At 36.5% G+C, this 19,691-nt stretch overlaps 1 protein-coding gene and 1 non-coding gene across 3 annotated transcripts in view; one reads left to right on the top strand and one right to left on the bottom strand.

Annotated features, from left to right (window-relative positions):
• Positions 1-547: 547 nt before the first annotated feature.
• DHX9 (DExH-box helicase 9) overlaps positions 548-19,691 on the bottom strand; it is a 51,914-nt gene continuing 32,770 nt past the window's right edge. For both annotated transcript variants that reach the window (XM_069459270.1, XM_069459271.1), the window contains 14 exons: positions 18,972-19,128; positions 16,696-16,796; positions 14,941-15,154; positions 14,662-14,756; positions 14,299-14,372; positions 12,981-13,133; positions 10,163-10,323; positions 9,246-9,357; positions 7,250-7,411; positions 7,011-7,138; positions 5,392-5,621; positions 5,108-5,223; positions 4,223-4,423; positions 548-1,137 (listed from right to left, as the gene is read on the bottom strand). In XM_069459270.1, coding sequence (XP_069315371.1) covers positions 789-1,137; positions 4,223-4,423; positions 5,108-5,223; positions 5,392-5,621; positions 7,011-7,138; positions 7,250-7,411; positions 9,246-9,357; positions 10,163-10,323; positions 12,981-13,133; positions 14,299-14,372; positions 14,662-14,756; positions 14,941-15,154; positions 16,696-16,796; positions 18,972-19,128 — 2,253 coding nt within the window. In that variant the 3' untranslated portion in view covers positions 548-788. The remainder of the gene's footprint in view (positions 1,138-4,222; positions 4,424-5,107; positions 5,224-5,391; positions 5,622-7,010; positions 7,139-7,249; positions 7,412-9,245; positions 9,358-10,162; positions 10,324-12,980; positions 13,134-14,298; positions 14,373-14,661; positions 14,757-14,940; positions 15,155-16,695; positions 16,797-18,971; positions 19,129-19,691) is intronic.
• Positions 2,941-3,047, top strand: LOC138375863 (U6 spliceosomal RNA). Its single transcript, XR_011231568.1, has one exon. It is a non-coding gene; the product is annotated as a U6 spliceosomal RNA (small nuclear RNA).

Below are 19,691 nucleotides of genomic sequence, written 5' to 3' on the forward strand. Positions count from 1 at the left end.
CTTTTTTTTTTTTTTGAGCCTCAAGTATTTACTTATACATCCAGTATCCTGTACCAATCAATACCACATGATCAGCATTTGCCATTTTGAACAAAGAACCATCCTCATTATTAACAGAAATCCTCACATTTCACTTTTAATTTTAGTTTTTACTTTAAAGTTGTAAATAGAGTTCTCTCCCCTTTCTTGATAAGAATATGTTTTCTCTCCATTATTTCAATCTAATACTGTGTAAAAGCTATCAGCTTCTTCAAGGAGGTGCCCACTGTAGGCAGGATATTCCAGCAACACTTAAAAGTTTTCTGTTTTTTTTTTCCCCCAAGGCTACTAATTCTATTACAAATAGTATCACTTGGTATACTTTTGAAACAAGAGTACAAATTTCCCTCTGATGTTAAAATGAACAGATGTTACTGGCACTGTAAAATTATTCTAACATGTAAGATCAACAATCAACTACACAGCCAGTATTCAGTATAATACTTTATTGTCTATTGTATTAAACAAAAGCCAAGAAAATATCAAGTTAATTTTAAAGGCAAATCTTTACTCCTTAAAGAAAAAATACAAACTGTGGTGTTTTTTTAATAGATTATTGTATTTTACATAATATAAACAAAACACTAATGCAGCTACACACTTAGTTTCCTTAAACTACAATGAACCACAGAAGGGGTGGAAAATGGGTTTATTTTCTGGCAGCAAATAAACAACTTGGGAAAACAAATAGCATGCTTTCCTTTTTTTTTTTTTAATGGTTTATGCACAGGCACTGACATAACCAAGCTTTAGTAACCACCACCTCCTCTTCCTTGTCCAAAGTAGCCACTTCCATAGCCCCCCCTGCCAGCTCCTCGCTGGAATGCCCCAGATCCTCTGTAGCCTCCACTAGACCCTCTGTAGTCTCCTCCAGAGCTGCCTCTGTAGCCACCTCGGGAACCTCCTCTAAAACCTCCACCGCCTCCCCCATATCCTCCCCGATAGGAGTTGGAGCCGCCACCATAGCCCCCGCTGCCATAGCCCCCACTGCCATAGCCACTGCCGTATCCTCCACCACCATAACCAGAACCTCCTCTTCTATATCCACTTCCATTGTCATATCGGGCCATCTTGGGAGGACGTGGACCATCTCCATACCTAGGAAAAGCACAAAACCACCACTTTAACAAAACATTCTTAATACTTTCTCAACTACTCACCAAATGCACACATTTAGTGATAACTGAAAATTCAGAGAAGGAACCCAAACACAAAAATACAAACTGAAATGAAATTAATCTGCTGTTCCAAAATAGACAGAAGTCACCAACTGTGTATCATCAGTTTTTCTAAAATTCTTTCTGGTTCAATCTCAAGGGCTTTGTGTTTTGGCAGTATGTCCTCACAATTTAAAGACAGTCCTTTTTTTTTTTTTTGCTCAGTTCAATAATAAGAAATCAAGAATTAAATAATTTTAGGAAGAGGTTCCTAGAGCTGGCAATAAACTATTTGGTCTTTATTAACAAGTATTTTCCTGCATTAACTCTGAAATGTTTCTGTAAAATGTCTGAGTTAATCTGTTCATGCCTCAATCTGTCATGTGGCAAACAAATAAAATGAGGGCTAATGAAAAATCGCAGTAATCAAGATGTCCCACCTGCAACTCTAATTCAACATACCACCCCCCCAAACTGCTTATTACTCCTGTGAAAATATTTTTTAGAGACTAGCACTACCGATTCAGCAGCTGCCCATGTCAGAAATACAAATGTGATCTATTTTCCTCCCCTTATTGCACTGCTACCCCATTTTAATATCTACCATCAATTCCTATCGAATGTACTGCAAACCTGTCGATTGGTCACTTCCCCTCACTGTATTTTGTTTGGGCCACTATCATATTCATACATTCTAAACTCCTATATTTATCCCATCCTTTCTAGTCTATGGACTTTTGTCCCTCAAAGAAGTAGATTATATGTAAATACTCCTTGCTCACCACCCCACCTGCCAAAAATGATCTCTCTTCTCCTGAATATCCATGAGCACTTAATTTGTATCTGCCCAAGAAATTTATTTTCTCTTTGTTTTTGAAGATTCCTCTTCACATCTGGCTAGCTGGGAAGACCACAGTATGGCATAAAAAGAGCACTGCTTCAAAAGCCATGTTGCCTAGGTTTGAATCTCCAGCTCTACCAGTTACTAGCTGAATGACTTTGAGTCTTATCTGTGCCCAGTTTCCTTATTCACATTAAAGGTGATAAACTGGGCACTGTGGTGTGAACCCGTAATCCCAGCTACTCAGGAGGCCAAGGCGGGAGGATTACTTGAGGCCAGGAGTTGGAGATCAGCCTGAGCAACATAGCAAGACCCTCTCTTTTAAACAAAACAAACCAAACCAAACCAAACAATCCAATAAAACCCAACTTAAGCCAGGCGTAGTACCATACACCTATAATCCCAGATACTCTGGAGGGGGAGGCTGAGGCTGAGGGAGGAGGATCACTCAAGCTCAGGAGTTTGAGGCTGAAGTGAGCTACAATTACGCCACTGCAGTCCAGCATGGGCTACAAAGTCACTGTCTCTTAAAAAAAAAAAGAGGGTGGGGGTGGGTGGGATAATAATCTATCTACCTATCTCATAGATAGAGCAAATGCAATAAATGATTCTTGATGAGGATATTAAAGGACATTTTTGGATAACTACAACAATTTTAATATATTAGTATATTAAATAGTACTATTGTAATACTTAAATTTTAGAGTATGATTATGGTATTATGGCCATGTTCTTAAAAGATATATGAAGTATATTTAATGTCTGCAACTTCATCACAAAAGATTAAGTAAATGTCAAAATGCTGAATTAGTAAAACTAAATGAAGACTATGTGGGTGTACATTGTATTACTGTCCTGCCTTTTCTGTAGGTACCAAATATTTCCAAAGAAAAAGTTGTGGCCGTGCTCGCTTCGGCAGCACATATACTAAAATTGGAACGATACAGAGAAGATTAGCATGGCCCCTGCGCAAGGATGACACGCAAATTCGTGAAGCGTTCCATATTTTTTTTTTTTTGGAAATTCAACTATATCCAGATACATTTTAATGTTAGTATGACTAAAAACTAATAGGAAGAAATGGAAAATTCTTTTTCATCAATGTGTAGAGCTGCCATTTTACTACTTGGAGAATGTGAAGTGAAAATTGGACCCTGAAAGTTTTTCTTGCTTTTTCATCAATTCTCTTTTAGAGAAAATTAAAAGCATCCATTGTCAATGGAGAAAACTAATTGTAAATTACCACCACTAACACTGCGACCTTCTGGAGGCGGAGTTATCGAGGGCATTGAGGATGATATTGTTTCATGTGTCTGGTCTCTGATTCCAGTGACAGGCACAGACTGAACATAGAAGCTTTCAGGGCACATATTGCTCTAAATGCATAATGCAACTTGCTGCCAGGACCAGATGTGTTGAAGAAAGAAAAAAAACCACCTCCTTTCCCTAGCCATTAAAGCAAAGTTTACTGTTTTAAGTTTGCATTTCATTTTACATTGCCACACATCTGCTTATTTAAAAAAACTACATCCCTTTGGCAGTAATGGTTCAGTACAAGTAGGTATTACAGTTTGACATTTGTGTGTTCTAATTCTCAGTGTTCTTTTATTCAGGTCATATAGAGCAGTTAAGGCAACTGTAACAGCATTTTTGGAAATATATTGTAAAATAATAAAAGGTAACATAATTAAAATTGGATGGATGTTAAAAAAAAAAAAAAAAGTTGTGGCCAAAGGAAAAGAAACCTGAAGCAAGTATTTTAAGAAGAGAAATTTCATGCTTCTTAAGATAAACCTTATCTTTTTCATTTCATGAAGAAGCAATTTAACCCATCGTCAACACTTTTTGTTTAGTTGTCAAAACAGTACCATGGAAAGAGGATCATTTGGGCTCTGTCACTTTCCTGTCATGTGACCCACTCTGAACTATGTATGTATTTTTAAGGTCTCTTTCTATCACAAACATGCACTGATACAGTAGGTAGATTGTTACAGAGACAAACAAAAGTAAATAACATTCTTTTGTTCTGAATGTGCGTTAGTGAGGACTTAATTCCATTATTTATTGTTTGTCTAGAATTTTAACTTAAACAATGTGGCCTCTATCAACTAACTTCGGGAATTCTAGACCTACATATGATTACTATCCTCTGCGTGGTTCAAAGAGAAGTTAATATGGTACTCACCGTACGTTGCTAATCATAAGGTTGATACCAGCAGCTGAAGGCCTAGAGATCTGGCGGATTGTGTTCAGCATACGTTCATTTACAGGGTCCAACTGGCTGATGATAGACGGTTGTTTGGTTACTTCAACAACCAGAGCCTCCATGGCTGCCCGGAGAGCAGTGATGCAGGCAGCAGCTTCATGTGATATTTGCAGTTTGATCCTAAGATGGAGAAAAACAATAAAAAATAAGAGAGGGAGCAAATGCAGAAAAAGACATTTCTCAACTTCACACACGGCAAGTCATGGAATAAATTTAACTTAACAAGTACCAATGCTTTAAACTACTATAATGCCCCCAGACTTAGGCAAACATAGATCTGTACTAACCTCTCAAAATCCACTGCTAGCTATTAACAGGAGTCTTAAACCATCAAGTCTATCAAGCCAAATAAAACATAATAAGATCACTCAGACTCCAATAAAGAATGAAATGAGAGATTCAGAATGCTGGAGTTTTCTAGGCTTTTAAAAACATGGGTGAGCCTACTCACTGTCCATTAAACTCTACTCCAATCTTGCCTGGTGCTCACCACTAGTTTCTAATCAATGTACATAGTATGTCAAAGAGGTACTCAAGCTCCAACTCCAATCAGATTCTCATTCATAGTGGTAGACATGGCCTGAGTTCCTAATGTATTTGCTACTACTGGTATTGTCAATTTAAAAACATAGTTTATGACGAACCATACTACCAAGATTTACTACTCCCCAAGAAAAGATAATGTTATCTGAACCATCAGATTTTGCCATGTTTGTTTCACAAATTAAGTTCAATTAGCAGCTGGTTTCTGTCACATCTCAACTCTAAGAATTTGGTTTGGAGTTCACATCTGAAAATCCATACCAGTCATCTACAAGCACAATCTGCCCATCAGATTGGACTTTCTTGGAGGCAAAAAGCAGCAACTGCAAGGGGGTGACTAAGGTCATGCCTTTAGCAGAGATGGCTCGGGTTCGAATCTGCAAATGGACAAAAAGGTAAGAGGAAATACTTGACATTCCAAATACCAAATATTGCTTTATAATGACAATAAACTATGCTATGAAAATTAAAACTCAGGTTCTCAAATGATTTTAAAGATAATATGGAATGTCAATGTAAACATTCCTAAACTAATCTTTTCTTACCTTTTCACCAAATACAAAGAAGGGAGATGGGTACTTCATGTCTTGGCTACTAAAAGGACAATTAACAGATGACTTGTGGATGAGTGCATTACGCCCTTCGGTAGTGAGAATCTTTCTTTTTTCCTTATGATAACATACATTGGGGTACACACCAAAAGCCAGGAGAGAGATAACAACATCCAAATTATTATCTGGTCCAGTGTTGGTAAACACTTGAGTCAATAAACAGTCTGTTAAGAGGAATGGGGGGGAAAACAAAATCAGGTAACTGATCTTCAAATCACATTCAAACTATTTACCAGAATTCGGAGAACTGACTCCTTGCCCAACCCCTCTTTTCAAATAACCTGTCTATAAAACCTTCTCTTTTCTCAGAACCCTTGCACCCACCTAGATTAAGTTCAAGGAGAAATTTTTATAAGTCTCCACAATAAGGAAACTAAAATGTCTGTATTCTCTATAAAATCAACCATAATATAAACTTGGGGTGATTACTTTTAAAAACCCCGAATCAGCCATCTATTCTCAGAATAAGAGCTAGATTGATAGGATCACAAAGTATTTGTCTGCTATTCTAAAATAGCTGTTAATAGTAGAGAAGATGGGGTGATAATCTAAGAGGACACCCACTGGAATGAAGGCTGATGTTTTCACCTAGACTACACTTTGACTGGAAAGCACGTAAAGGGAAGTGCTAAGAGCATAGATATAATTTGTTCTAGAAAAACCTGTGTTCTAGTCTTACAACTTCCTAATTGAATATGAACAACTAATTTATATTTTAGTGTCAGTTTCATTACCTATAAGATGGAGCAATAATATCTGCATCTTGGAACTGCTGTAAAGATTCTAGCATATAAAAAAGGCTCTTTCCCTTTCTTTTGATTTTGAGAAAATTAAAAATTAAAAAAATACCATACAACTGCTTTGTTTAGTTATTTAGATCATAGCCTTTAAATATTTACCACCTTGCCCAACTAACTTCTAAAGAGGTCCTATTTGGTTATGCATTCCAGTTCTCAATGTTTTAGAAAATAATTCTGTCTCTTAACCTAGTTGGAAAAGTACTATAGCTTAACTTTGTATCCAGGAAAAGAGGAGCTGATTATTATTTCTACATCATATATCATAAGGTCCTCTGTAATCATCTGTATACCAAGTTTAATTTAAAGCCATTTAATATTTAATGTGGTAGAATTTACTTCAAGTCTAAAAATGAACATCCGGGCTAACTGATAAATCACTTCTCAAACTATTTGAGGTTATTCAACAAATTCCTCATTCTGATAGCTACAGAAGTGTTCACAAGATAAAAAAAATTAAGAAAAACTTCTCTTGATGGAAACCAGCATAATTCTTGTAACATTTATCATCTACGTACTCATTACATTTACTTTCAATGCCTTTCAGCAACATAGCCTTTTCCTTCTTTTCTTTAAAGACTGGATTATTACAATATGAAAAGCCGGTGATCACCACAGTTCAAAGAACTAAGAATAGCTGAGAACATACAAAAAGCAAAGGGTCTAAAGTTTGAAGCTAAAATACACTGTGCTGTCAATTTGCATGTACTATATAAATGTCACTTCAGATACATCTTAAGAATGGGAAAGTCTTACCTTCTGGAAATCCAGAATTAATCAGAATCTCTTTGAGCTGAACCTTGGCTTCCCAAGTCATTCTTAGTGTAGCCATATTGAGTCTTTTGTGCTCACAAAAACGTATCTCCGCTTCTTCTCCACCCATTCTAAAATAAATTGGTGTAGGAATCATTCTCAGTGACTGGAGGACTAGATACAGATTAGAAACTAAAGACAGTTCACCCAAATCTTATAATAATTCTCTTTCAAACCCATACCTAGCATCATCCCAGGCTTGGAATACTGATAAAAGGGCTACATGATCAGAAAATCTGTTCCCAGCAAAATTTCGATGGATATAGCCCAGCCGCTTTCCTTCACTGATGAAAGGCTCTGGAAAGCAGGTAGCAGCAGAAATGGTACAGACAGCATCTCCCACACTGAAACACACACAAACAGTTAAATTCAGACTAGTTTATAATCTTGTTGCCAGCAGCTTGGGCAGTACCATCAACTGTGGATCAGATCTGTATTGACTACGATACTGCTTTTATTAGCAATGAAACTGGCTTAGCAAAAGTCTCTCTCTCCAGAAGAAGAAAGGGGAAAAAACAACGAGCTATGACATTAATGGCTGCATATTTACCATAAATTATGACCAAGTATTATATCTTTCCTTTCTTATTCTCTCTTCCCCATCAAACCAAATCCCTCAATCTTCAAAACTTTCTGATAAAATATATCTTTTCCTAATGCTATTCTTTCAAGAGACAACTATTAGGTTATTAAATATGAAATGCCCGATTTTAAATCAAAAGTGTAGTTTATTATATCTCAAACAAGAAGCAGTACAATTAAAGTATTGCCTAAACTATCAACACAGTTTTGCCATCTTAACAGTAGCTTGTTTATGCCATCAGCAGTGAAGAAACCCGGAGAGCAAGTGGTGATGAAATCGTGAAAGGCATTTTCCACAGTTTATTGAGAATTGACTATTTTTCCTTGCAAGAAGTGGTTCAAAGCCTGAAAAAAGTGGTAGTCAGCTGGTGCAAGGTCCAGTGAGTATGATGGATGATAGAGAGTTTCCAAGTCCAGCTGCTGCAGTTTGAGCAACATTGTTTGTGCGACAAGTGGTAGAGCGTTGTCTTGTAGGGTTGGACTGTCTCTACTGACTAATCTTGGCTGCTTAACTGCAAACATCCTCATCATTTCGTCCAACTGGTTGCAGTAGACATTTGCTATTATCGACTGATCAGGTTTCATAAAGCCTGTGGTGGACCACCAAAGAGACAGCATTGGCTTTTTTTGATGAATATTTGGTTTTAGACTGTGTTTCTGCACTTCATCTTTATCCAACCATTGTGCCGAATGCTTGTAATTGTCAGAAAGAATCCATTTTCATCACATGTAATATGGCGTAGAAATGGTTTGCTTTTAAGTCGTGACAGCAAAGAAAGGCAAGTTTCGAGGCGATTGTTCTTCTGATGCTCGTTTAATTCATCCAGCTTCTTTACCTTGCTGGTTTGTTTCAAATGTTCCAAAGCTATCGGAATAGTAACGCCCAATCTTGCTACTAAATCATGCGTAGGTTGGTTGAGATGGATTCACTTCCACTACAGCTTTCAGCTCATCATTATACATCTTGATCTCAGGTTGTCCACGTGGCTCATTTCCAAGATGAAAATCACCAGAATGGAAATTCTCAAACCATCCATGCACTGGGTGTTCATTAGCCACAACCTTCCCAAACACTTCATTGATATTTTTAGTTGTCTGCGCTGTACTGGTTCCATGACGGAATTCATATTAAAAAGTAACATGAATTTTTGACTTATCTATGGTTTCACAAGAATTGCTCCAAAAAAAATTTGAAAGATTATCGCAAGCCAAAACATGCCATGTGGAAAACTGAGGATATACCTTCACAATAAACATAAAATACTAAGTGTCAAAGTGAAATGTCAGAGATATCAAATGTCAAACTTAGTACCTTAAGGAAATCAGACATTTCATACTTAAAAACCTAAAAATCTCCTGGGAGAAACTGCTCTTCTCTTTTGAGAAATCAGTGTTGTTTTCCGCAAGTTGGGCCTGGATGTCCATCTACTAGAACTATTCATTTTTCTCATTTCATACTTCTTTCAGTATCTAGATATGTCACTTCTCTTTACTTAATATTTAGTTTTAGATTCTATCTGAGCCCATCCTGCGTTTATGAGAAGATTCTGAAACTATTCCACCACTTAACTACCAGAAAAAAAATAAAGCACTTACTAGAAAATACACCCCATTATCATCATTTTGCCAAGACGAGGCTCAATGGGGAGTTTAGCCAGGATTCGTCCGAGAGGAGTCAACTCATCATTGGCATCTAATGCATCAAGCTCTGTGGGGAGATATTTGTGAGTAGAAACAGTAATGAACACTCCTTTAACTAGGCAAAGATGAAATATTATTTTTGTAGATTAAGGTTAGGACAATGCACTTAAGATTTTATCATTTGTCAAGCCAACTGCTAGCTAGCACCATGCCCATAGCCAACAGTTCTTTTCACTCAAATATAGAATAAAACCAAATTCTGGAGCACCTAACATGAAGAAGGTACTAGATCTAGGCCCTGTAGGTTGTAAAGATGAATACCGTCCACAAGAAGCCTACACATACAATAATTATAATAGTAGTATAATTATTAACATGCCATAAGTATGACACCCAACGGTTGATGATTTTTAGAGAAAAAAGTGAAATGTGGAAAAGTCTGAATAGCAGGTGAATGTTAGATTTAAAATTTAAATTCAGATCCATTTAGTGCCAATATCCTTATTTTTTCCTCACTATACTGTTTCTGTAGCAAGTATGATAAAGAAAATATAAATATTTTAAGAGATGCATACAAAATATTGTGGGTATCATGATTCATGTTCTGATCTTTAAGTATTGGTTAAGAGATGATTTCTTGCCTTTTTTTTAAAGTTTTTTTTTTTCCAAAGTAACACTCACATTATCCCCTTCTTCTCTCATTGTTCATTGTAATAGTGACCATTCAAGTACGTAAGTTAACATTGGAAGCCTTACCATCACAGCCCTGTTGCCTATACCTTCATCCTGATTCACTTGTTAAGTGTTATCTGTCAGGACAAAGTAGAGGCATAATTAACATCTGTGTTAAGTACATCTGTACTTTTAAGTACCTCTAAGAGTGTGCTCTGCTTCAATCACAGCATCCAAAGGTGGAGGTTCAATTGCCTTGGCCAGGAATTGGCCAATTCCTCCCAGACGCAGAAGTTTTATGCTCAAAGCAATTTCATGCAATGGTGTTCGGAACATCTCTGGTGTCATGTGGGTTTCGAGTCTAAGAAAAAGAAGCTTAAAATAACCATCCTTCTTGTGTACGCACAGATGTTAGTTTAATAAAATCTTCACCGAATGATAATCATGGATATGCAGCTGCCCTTTCCTTGGCCTTCTATTTTACAATTATCACAGAATCTTTTATCATTTACTATAAAACACTCTCTCTGAACAAGATTTAATTTGAGTAGTAGTTTCTGACTTTACCCTTACAGCTTGACAGCATTTACAGCCGAGTATAAGATAATGAAAAATTACCCAAAATTTCTGATATTATTACCTCCCTATGGCTTTTCCAGGTCTTGCCTGTTAACAAACATGGGTTAAAAATGGTAGTAAGATTTTTTGAAAGAGAAAGGGCTAATACTAACACTTTCTGCAACCTCCTCACCTTCCTAGTCCATATAATTTTAGTGCCAGGGAAAGAATCCACAGCTCATCTAACCCTTTAAAATTCTAATGAGTTATCATTACAAGTTGAATATCTCTAATCAAAAAATCATCAATGTTCCAAAATCAAAATTTTTTGAGTACAGACATGATGCTCAAAGGAAATGCTCATTGGAGCATTTTGGAGTTTAGATTTTCAGATTAGAGATGCTCAACTGGTTAAGTATTTAATATGCAAATATTCCAAAATCCAAAATCCAGAAACGCTTCTGGTCCCAAGCATTTTGGATAAGGGATACTCAACTTGTATAAATTAACAATGATAACAGTAAATATTTACCAAGAACATACTATGTGCCAGGCATTGTTCTAAGTACTGTACATTATCAGCTCATTTAATTCTCACTCGAACCCTATGGGTTATTATTTACTATCTTCCTTTTACAAATAAGGAAACCAGAGAGGTTAAAGTAACTTAATCAGATTTTATAGAATGGGTCACAACAGAGGCCAAATGTTTAAGGTTATGCAATATATTAGGTACAAGCAGTATTATAATAAAATCCAAGTCTCTATATTTCTAATTCAGGCTTATTTCCTAAAAGCCATCCATGATAAAACATTCATGAGAAACATTTACATGTGATTCCAACACTGCTGGCAAGACTTTTACATCAACACACACAGCGTATCTGTTCCTCACCCTACATAGAAAAGAACAAAATCCCTTATTAAAACCCAATTCACTAATTAGTAGATAATTTTACTTTAAAATGTTAAAAAGTACTTGTTTTTTTAGTTCAAGGGACAATCTAATGTTTAAAAAGAACTAGGCTGGTGCGGTGGCTCACGCCTGTAATCCTAGCACTCTGGGAGGCCGAGACGGGTGGATCGTTTGAGCTCAGGAGTTTGAGACCAGCCTGAGCAACAGCGAGACCCTGTCTCTACTAAGAAAATAGGAAGAAATTAGCTGGACAACTAAAAATATATAGAAAAAATTTGCTGGACAAGGTGGCGCATGCCTGTAGTCCCAGCTACTTGGGATGCTGAGGCAGAAAGATTGCTTGAGCCCAGGAGTTTGAGGTTGCTATGAGCCAGGCTGACGCCACGGCACTCTAGCCTGGGCAACAAAGCGAGACTCTGTCTCCAAAAAAAAAAAGAACTAGATGTCTTCCAAATGTTGTGGTCACTCTCCTAACTTCGGATGCTCAAATAAACCAATACTTTCAATCAACAGGGAGCCATATGTTACCAGTATAAAAGCAAATCAAAGAGTTTTTTTCTTCAGCATATTATATACACCTTGTCACCACAACTAGCCTGTCCTATAATACTTTATTGTGATAAACACATATGTGCAAAACCCCAACTCTACCTTTATTATCAATTGGTTAAAGATAATGTACACTACACAAATCTCCACAAATATAACCAAAAACTATTTTTAAAGAGACAGGGTCTTGCTCTATTGCCAAGGCTGGAATGCAGTGGCCTGATCACAGCTCACTGTAACCTTGAACTCCTAGGCTCAAGCGATTCTCCCACCTCAGCCTCCCAAGTAGATGGGACTACATGCATGTGCCACCAAGCCCAGATAATTAAAAAAAAAAAATTTTTTTTTTTTATAGAGACAAGGTCTTGCTGTATTGCCCAGGCTGGTCTCAAACTACTGGCCTCAAGTGACTGTCCTGCCTTGACCTCCCAAAGTGCTGGGATTATGGATGTGAGCCACTGAACCCAGTCTAAAAACACCTTAAATCTATAATTTAGAGAGATAAGGATATTTTTAGCCAGTAAGTCCCATCCACAAACATTCCCAAAAAGGCCCTGGGGTATAAATGGACAAAGAATTAAGAGACCTAGATATGGTAAGAATTACATGAGACAAATGATATAACACTAGAAAAAGACATACTCTATAAATACCAAAGCACTGTAATTTTAACCTCTATTTTTCAGAAAGTTAACCATTCCACAAGTATCAGTATTCCCAAAGTGTCAAAGGCATGTGGAGCCAAAATAATGTCTATATATCTTACTTTTTAAAAGGTTATTAGTTAAGTGTCGCTCTCCTCTCTTCTTTCTTTCATTTCAATCTCTTTATCCAACCTAAATTCTCCTCAATACACTTAACTGGAGGCCTTTATGTGCCAAGTTCATTAAGTTCATGGCTGGGACATGGAGAGGATCAGGAGGGCACCCAGTAAGGATATGTAAAGGGTTAAAAAAAAAAACAACCTTCAATCTTTATTCAAGAACTGGTTTTACCTCTCAAAACGAGCCCGGCTGCAGAGATGAAAGCAGAATCCAGGCCTTACCCGGCCAGCTCGCCCTTTCCGCTGCTCAAGGTTTGTTTTGGATGCCCAAACTGTAGCGTAGTTGGTCATATTATTGTGAGCAGTGAACAGTTTCACTTTCTGCCTACATAGGAAAGAGTGGTTAATTCTAAGACTCACATGTACTACCAATAACTATTATACATCCACTAAGTGGTAGGTGCCTTCTAGAAAGTCATGCCTACTTGTGATGTCTATTTGTGCAAAATAAGAATCAGCCATTTGATTGCATACTTCCAGGTGCCTACCTTCTAAAAGGCAATGTAATATAAATGTGCAACTTACCAGCTTGATTGCCTTGGTCAAGTTACATAACATCCTTTCTGTGCCTCATTCCCCTCATCTGAATGAGTATAATACTACTACCTACCTTACAGGTTTTTTATTTGTAAACATTAAGTGAATTAATAAATGTAAAGTATTTAAATGGAATCTGGCACATACATAGAAGTAAGTGATAATTATTAAAGTTACCTCTATTCTAAGTATAAACTTTTAGGATATCTATGATCTAAAGATCAGCTGAACTGGAATATGTGGCACATCTCATACCATACACCTCATCAAGTGGTGCCTGCATGGTCCTTTTGAACCATTTAATAACCTCAAATTCCTTCAACATCACCCATAGGCAATTGCTACTAAATGATTAAGACTGGTACAGAATGCTATTCACCATTCCCTAACATGGGCATTGGTAAATTGTTTTTATTTATCAGGACAGACTTTTTATTTGTCAGAGAAGACATGGGGCTCAAGTTGGCCAGATGTAACCTCTCCGTGCATCAATTATCATATACATATAATGACTCTTGGTGTATTCCCCAGGCTTATCTTATAGCAAATATGAAGTCCTTTAATTCTTAAAAGAAGTGTCCTTCAGATAGGATATCTGCCACATGCTAAACACCAGTCATCTTTATATACCAAACAGTATGCTATTATATGGCAATGGTCAATGGAAACACCCAAAGGGAAATGATCCCAAACGCCAGCAGACAAGAGCAATGGGAAGCAGTCAGAAGTTAAAGTGTTAAACTTTGTCACTTTCTACCATGTAAATGATTTGTGATGAGAAACCAGAATTACTCCGGACTGCCAATCACCTATAACCCTATATAGATGCACAATAATTTTGAAGGTGTAAGAACACAAGAGTTTAAAAATAAAATATTTCTGATTCTGTTAGCTGATAAGTAGTTTCTAGGTGATAACACTACAACAGGCAAACAGGTTCCCTAGGAACTTACTTGCATGAGTCAATGACATAAACAACATCATTTATGGTAATGCTTGTTTCAGCAATATTTGTGGACAAAATAACCTGCAAATAAATAAGAAAAATTACACTCCAGAAAAATGTTCCTATTATATAGTTGAAAGGATTGATATTTGTTATGTATGTTAACAAATGACAACAGAATTTTAAGAGTCTTAAAAAAAGACACATTTGCCCATTGACTGGATAATTAAAAACCTACTAAGCTCAGGGAGACTTTTCCCTCCTCAATTTAGATGGGTTATAATTTTGGGGGAGGGTCTTTGAAGGCCTGTAACATTTGCTTGGTATCTATGTCACTTCCAACCCCATCACTGTGATGTTTAATATTCACCTTGGTTACTCCAACAGGTACTGGATCAAATACTTTGCGTTGTTCCTCTCGAGGAATCTGAGAATGCAGAGGTAGAATCTGATACCTGTGGGTTCCTACAACAATACAAAATGATTAAGGACTACAAATAGGAGCTGGTTTAAAATTGCTCTCCATCACACACATTTTTATTCAAAACCAGAGATAACGCTAAATTTTCCCTTTTCACATATGGGTTAGGGTATAAGGAAAAACATTCATTTTTCCCTCTCAAATACATAAAAATTCAAAGACTCATACCAAAATGTGGATTCATTTCCAAATGCTTCTGCATAGTATAAATCAAATTCCAGCCAGGCAAAAAAACCAACACAGCTCCAGGAACATTAAGGGTTTCAATGTACTGAAGTAGAGCTTCAATGAGTTCAAAAGGAGTTTCCTTTTCATTCATTTGAGACATACTCATCCTTGTTTCTGGACCATATTCATCACCACAGATCAGGTTGCAATTTGCCTGCAAAAAATAGGGGGACATATTTTGGGCTGTCTCAATTACTACAGTTCATGAGATAAGTCTTCTAGATTTGTTCTTTATGTTCAAATGACATCTAATGTTGTTAATTATTAATTCTAGCTGACTAGTCATATGCTAGCATATAGAAGAAATTTAATTTCCAAAACACGTAGACTCTAACGCCAATACAATGATTTTTTTTTTTACTAATATTTCCCCTAGGACATGACCAATACTCAAGGACAAACTTTTAAATTTCACACTGAAACCTTTAACAGCACTTTCCACTGAGTATAGTTTTTTCTCATAACTATTTTTTTTGAGACAGTGTGTTTACTCTGTCACCCCAGGTAGAGTGCAGTGGCATCATCACAGCTCACCACCACCTCAAACTCCTAGGCTCCTGCCTCGGCCGTCCGTGTAGCTGGGACTACAGGTGCCATGCCATGATGGCTGGCTAATTTTTCTATTTTTAATAGAGACGGGGTCTCACTCTTGCTCAGGCTGGTCTCGAACTCCTGACCTCAAGCAATCTTCCCGCCTTGGCCTCCCCAGAGTGCTAGGATTAGAGGCATGAGCTACCATGCCTGGCCTTTCATAACTATTAACTCTTGGTTTTATGAAATTATTTTCCTTGCTGATTAACAAACTGCTCCTATAATAATCTTTGATCACCTTCATCTATTTCTGATATAATGTGGTCCATATTTTCCAAAAAGTCTACATTAGAATCAATGATGAACCATGACTTCGGTAACGAGAAACAGAGTTACTGCAATTGGTCTTTTTCCCCCTGCTAAACTTTCTCATTTGCTATTCATTTACATCCTCATATCTTCAGATTAAAAATATCTAATCTCAAGTTTTCTATCAAATTCTGCATTGCCGGCTGTTTTACAGTATTCACTCTATTCAAGCTTCCAGATACAGGACCCATTTTTATACTATCGTTTATCCAACTCTCAGGTACTACAAAATAAGTAAGTGTCTCTTCTGTTTCTTCCTGGGAAATTTCTCATTCTTCCCTGATTTAATACTCTCTCTACCTGATAATGTCATTCACCACATAGCCTTTTTTACCTAAAACTATACCTGCTTCTTAAGCTTTCTTGTACATACAGATCACCTGGGGATCTTACAAAAAATAGATTCTTAATTCAGTAGATCTGGAGCAGGGTACAACATTCTGCATTTCCACCAGTTTCCCAGGTGCTGTGGCCACAGAAAACGCTTCTGAGTGGCAAAACCTTATAAAATGGAGTTGTCTCTAACCACGTATGGCCTTTATAACATCTCACTCTTTCTTCTTGTTTTTTGATCTTTATGCCAAAGATAATTTAATTCATGGTAGAAAAGAGCTTGTCACTGAACCTGGAATTTCTTGGAGTGAAATACATCAATTAATGCAAAACAGACATTATATTAATAGTTTTTGTTACATTTTCTGTAATGCTAACTCATTGCATGTTTTTACTAAAATCATTCCCTTCTCTGCATGAACAATTTGCCCATATGAAAATTCTTCATGATATTCCACTCACATCATCATCCTCACCACCATCATCATCCTTATCTTTCTTCTTCTTGTCTGTCGGCGGAGGAACAAAGTGGGTCATCTGAATGCAATCTTCCAAAAAATATTCTGCCGGGGATAATCCAGTAAGGTAAGTACTATCAACTTTCAGTATGGAGCAGTCTTAAAATCATTTACCAATTCCTACTTCAAAATTACCTTAATTCCCTTGAATCTGATACTTCACAACTGTCAAGAAATTCCAGTAGCAATACTTTTTTTCCCTAATCAAATTCACTGTTTTCCTCTCTTACACAAAAGGAGGGTAAGGCATCTATACCTGTTCCCACAAAGCCAGTAGGGCTATTCCTTGTGTACAATATTCAACCAGACATTTACAGAATGCCCAGTGTACACAAGCACTATGTTGTACACTACCATGGTGTGGAAGTTTATACATGGAAAGAAATAACTTTAATATAACAATATACCTTAGTCCATTCTACCTCTATCAGGATGCACACCTAAATGGGTTCCTTTTAGTTGTTTCTGAAGAAGGATCTGAATGCAAAGACTGGAAGATCTGCCAACCAACTATGCTTCAGATTCTCTGATGGGCCCAGAATGTTTCAATAATCTAAATACTTCCCCTCTAAGAACCCCAAAGTGTCATTCTTATCACATATTAAGGGTACATCCTATCAATATGACTTATTCCTAATGTTACACTTGATCATCTGAGATAGTGTTGCCAAGTTTCTCCAATGTAAAGTTACTCTTTTCTATCCCCTTTCCATATTGTATTCTTTAGAAGGAAGTTATTAAGCACAGCCCACTCAAGGGATAGGGAGTTAAGTCCCACTTGTTTTAGGGAGGATATCATCTAAAAAAATTATTTGAAATTCTCTTGTATAAGAGATTTATTGTTATTCTCCTTTATTTATTCAATTACTTATTTTTATGAGTATAGATTCATAAATATTTTACATTTTGGATCTAATCTAATCCTATGTTATTTTTTTGCTCAAACTATTCTAGCTTTGGCCATTGGGAGCCCCTTCAGGTTAGCCCCTGTGTCCCTTTATCCCTGTCATTGTGGGCTTCTTTTAAGCATTTCCTTACTTTAAGCCACAAGATGTTCCAGACTCATTTATTTCGTATATTCCTTGCCTCAGTCCTACCATCAGCCACCTCCAGGGATGTCTGGTTTCTTTAACTGGAGAATGGTATCAGAAACAAGATTTGGGTGCTGGGCATGTGCTACTGGGGTGTCACTGCTTCTACACCCACTCAGGAGACAGAGATAGGAAAAATATGTATGTACACTAACGCATGTATCCACACCTATCTATAATTATATCTATACCTATCCATGTATCCATATTTAGCTAAACACAAGTCCACACTGATGTCTGGCACTACAACCTAGTACCATATGGCTCATTTTAGCCTTCTCCCTATTTATCTGTAACTTTTCACTCTAGTAGTAAAAAACCTGGCTCCCACAATCTGTCAATTTATTTGTTCTTTTCAATCCTAGTACACATGTATAGCAGAGCTTTAGAATTATTAACCCGAACCCCCATGGAACATACTGGCTTTTATTTCAGAATTACCCTTACTTTTGAATTTCAGAAATTAGCACCCCGGAATAGCCATTCATCATTTCTTACCAACCTACACTGCTAATCTCTTAGCTTATTTTCATGACCACGATTAGACTGTGCCATAATTCATTTGTTTCAACAAAGTTACCAGATGACTGTCCTAGAAAATGGTGATGACAAAAATCTCCTAAAGAAACTAAACAAGCTCTTATCAGAAATACTTAACCTTGAAATACTTCTCTTAATCTCATTTCAAAATCTGCTTGTTCTGAGAATTCTCTGGTTAATCTGACCCTGGCTGCTTAAAACATAGTATTTCCCATGAACATCTACAGACCATAGTGACTTATATGTCTGTTAAATCATATAAGCCTTTAATTTTTAAAATTATAATTTTAATTATATTATAAACTTAAATTTATAAATATAAATTGTAATTTTAAAAATTAAGTTTATCTGTAAGTAAAGACCTGGAAACTTACTGGGTATGTAAATTCAAGTAGTGAATTAAACCACAGAAGCCAGACTAAAATAACAGGCAAGAAACTCCCCAAGAATGTTATGATGCATTTGATACTTTAATTTGGCCTGCATTTTAAAATCCTTTAAACTGTAACTCTAATCTTCAGGATTTAAAAATCCAAACCCTACTGCACAAAGGATGCTCAGCTTCCTACCCCTACCCCACAATATTTACCTTGAACTGGGTAAGTCCTCCCATAAACTTCAATGATGGGGCAATTGAAGAAATATTCACAAAACATGCTGGTATCAATAGTAGCAGACATAAGAACAATGCGAACTTCAGGATAAGCTTGAACTACATCACGCAGTACTACCAAAAGGAAGTCAGTCTACAAAAACAAAAGAACAAATTTTAAAATATTGCATTAAAAGTTTGTGTGATATACCTAAAAGGTTTTTTGTGTTATAAAGCCACAAGCCATCAGTGAAATTCAGTTTCTTACATGGCTTGTAGAAGAAATATAAGAAACAAAGGGTTACACTGGGATACAGTAACAGAATTCTTAAAAACAGTTGTAACCTAGTAACTGCAGGAATTAGAAATGTGTACTATGTGGGTAGCGGAAGGGGAGGAGAAAAATTTATCAATGAGAGCAAAGAATTCATCTCAAATTTTTCAGTGAAATTTAAATTTGTGGGCACACTCTAGCACGTGCCCCACATCTGGCTATATTTTTAAATTTTACTTATTCTTAACTTTATGAGAATACATATTTTGTTATCTTTTGGGATTTTCTTTTTCACATACTATAACATTGCTAAGATGCATCCACACATTATTATAGTCATTCTGTCTGTTGACAGTTTAATATTCTTATATTGGAGTATATCAGTTAATTCACTTACTCTTGGCAGGTATTTGGGTTGTTTCCAGGATTTTATTAATGTTAAT

Source organism: Eulemur rufifrons, chromosome 27 (assembly GCF_041146395.1).
Source record: "Eulemur rufifrons isolate Redbay chromosome 27, OSU_ERuf_1, whole genome shotgun sequence".
Lineage (NCBI taxonomy): Eukaryota > Metazoa > Chordata > Mammalia > Primates > Lemuridae > Eulemur > Eulemur rufifrons.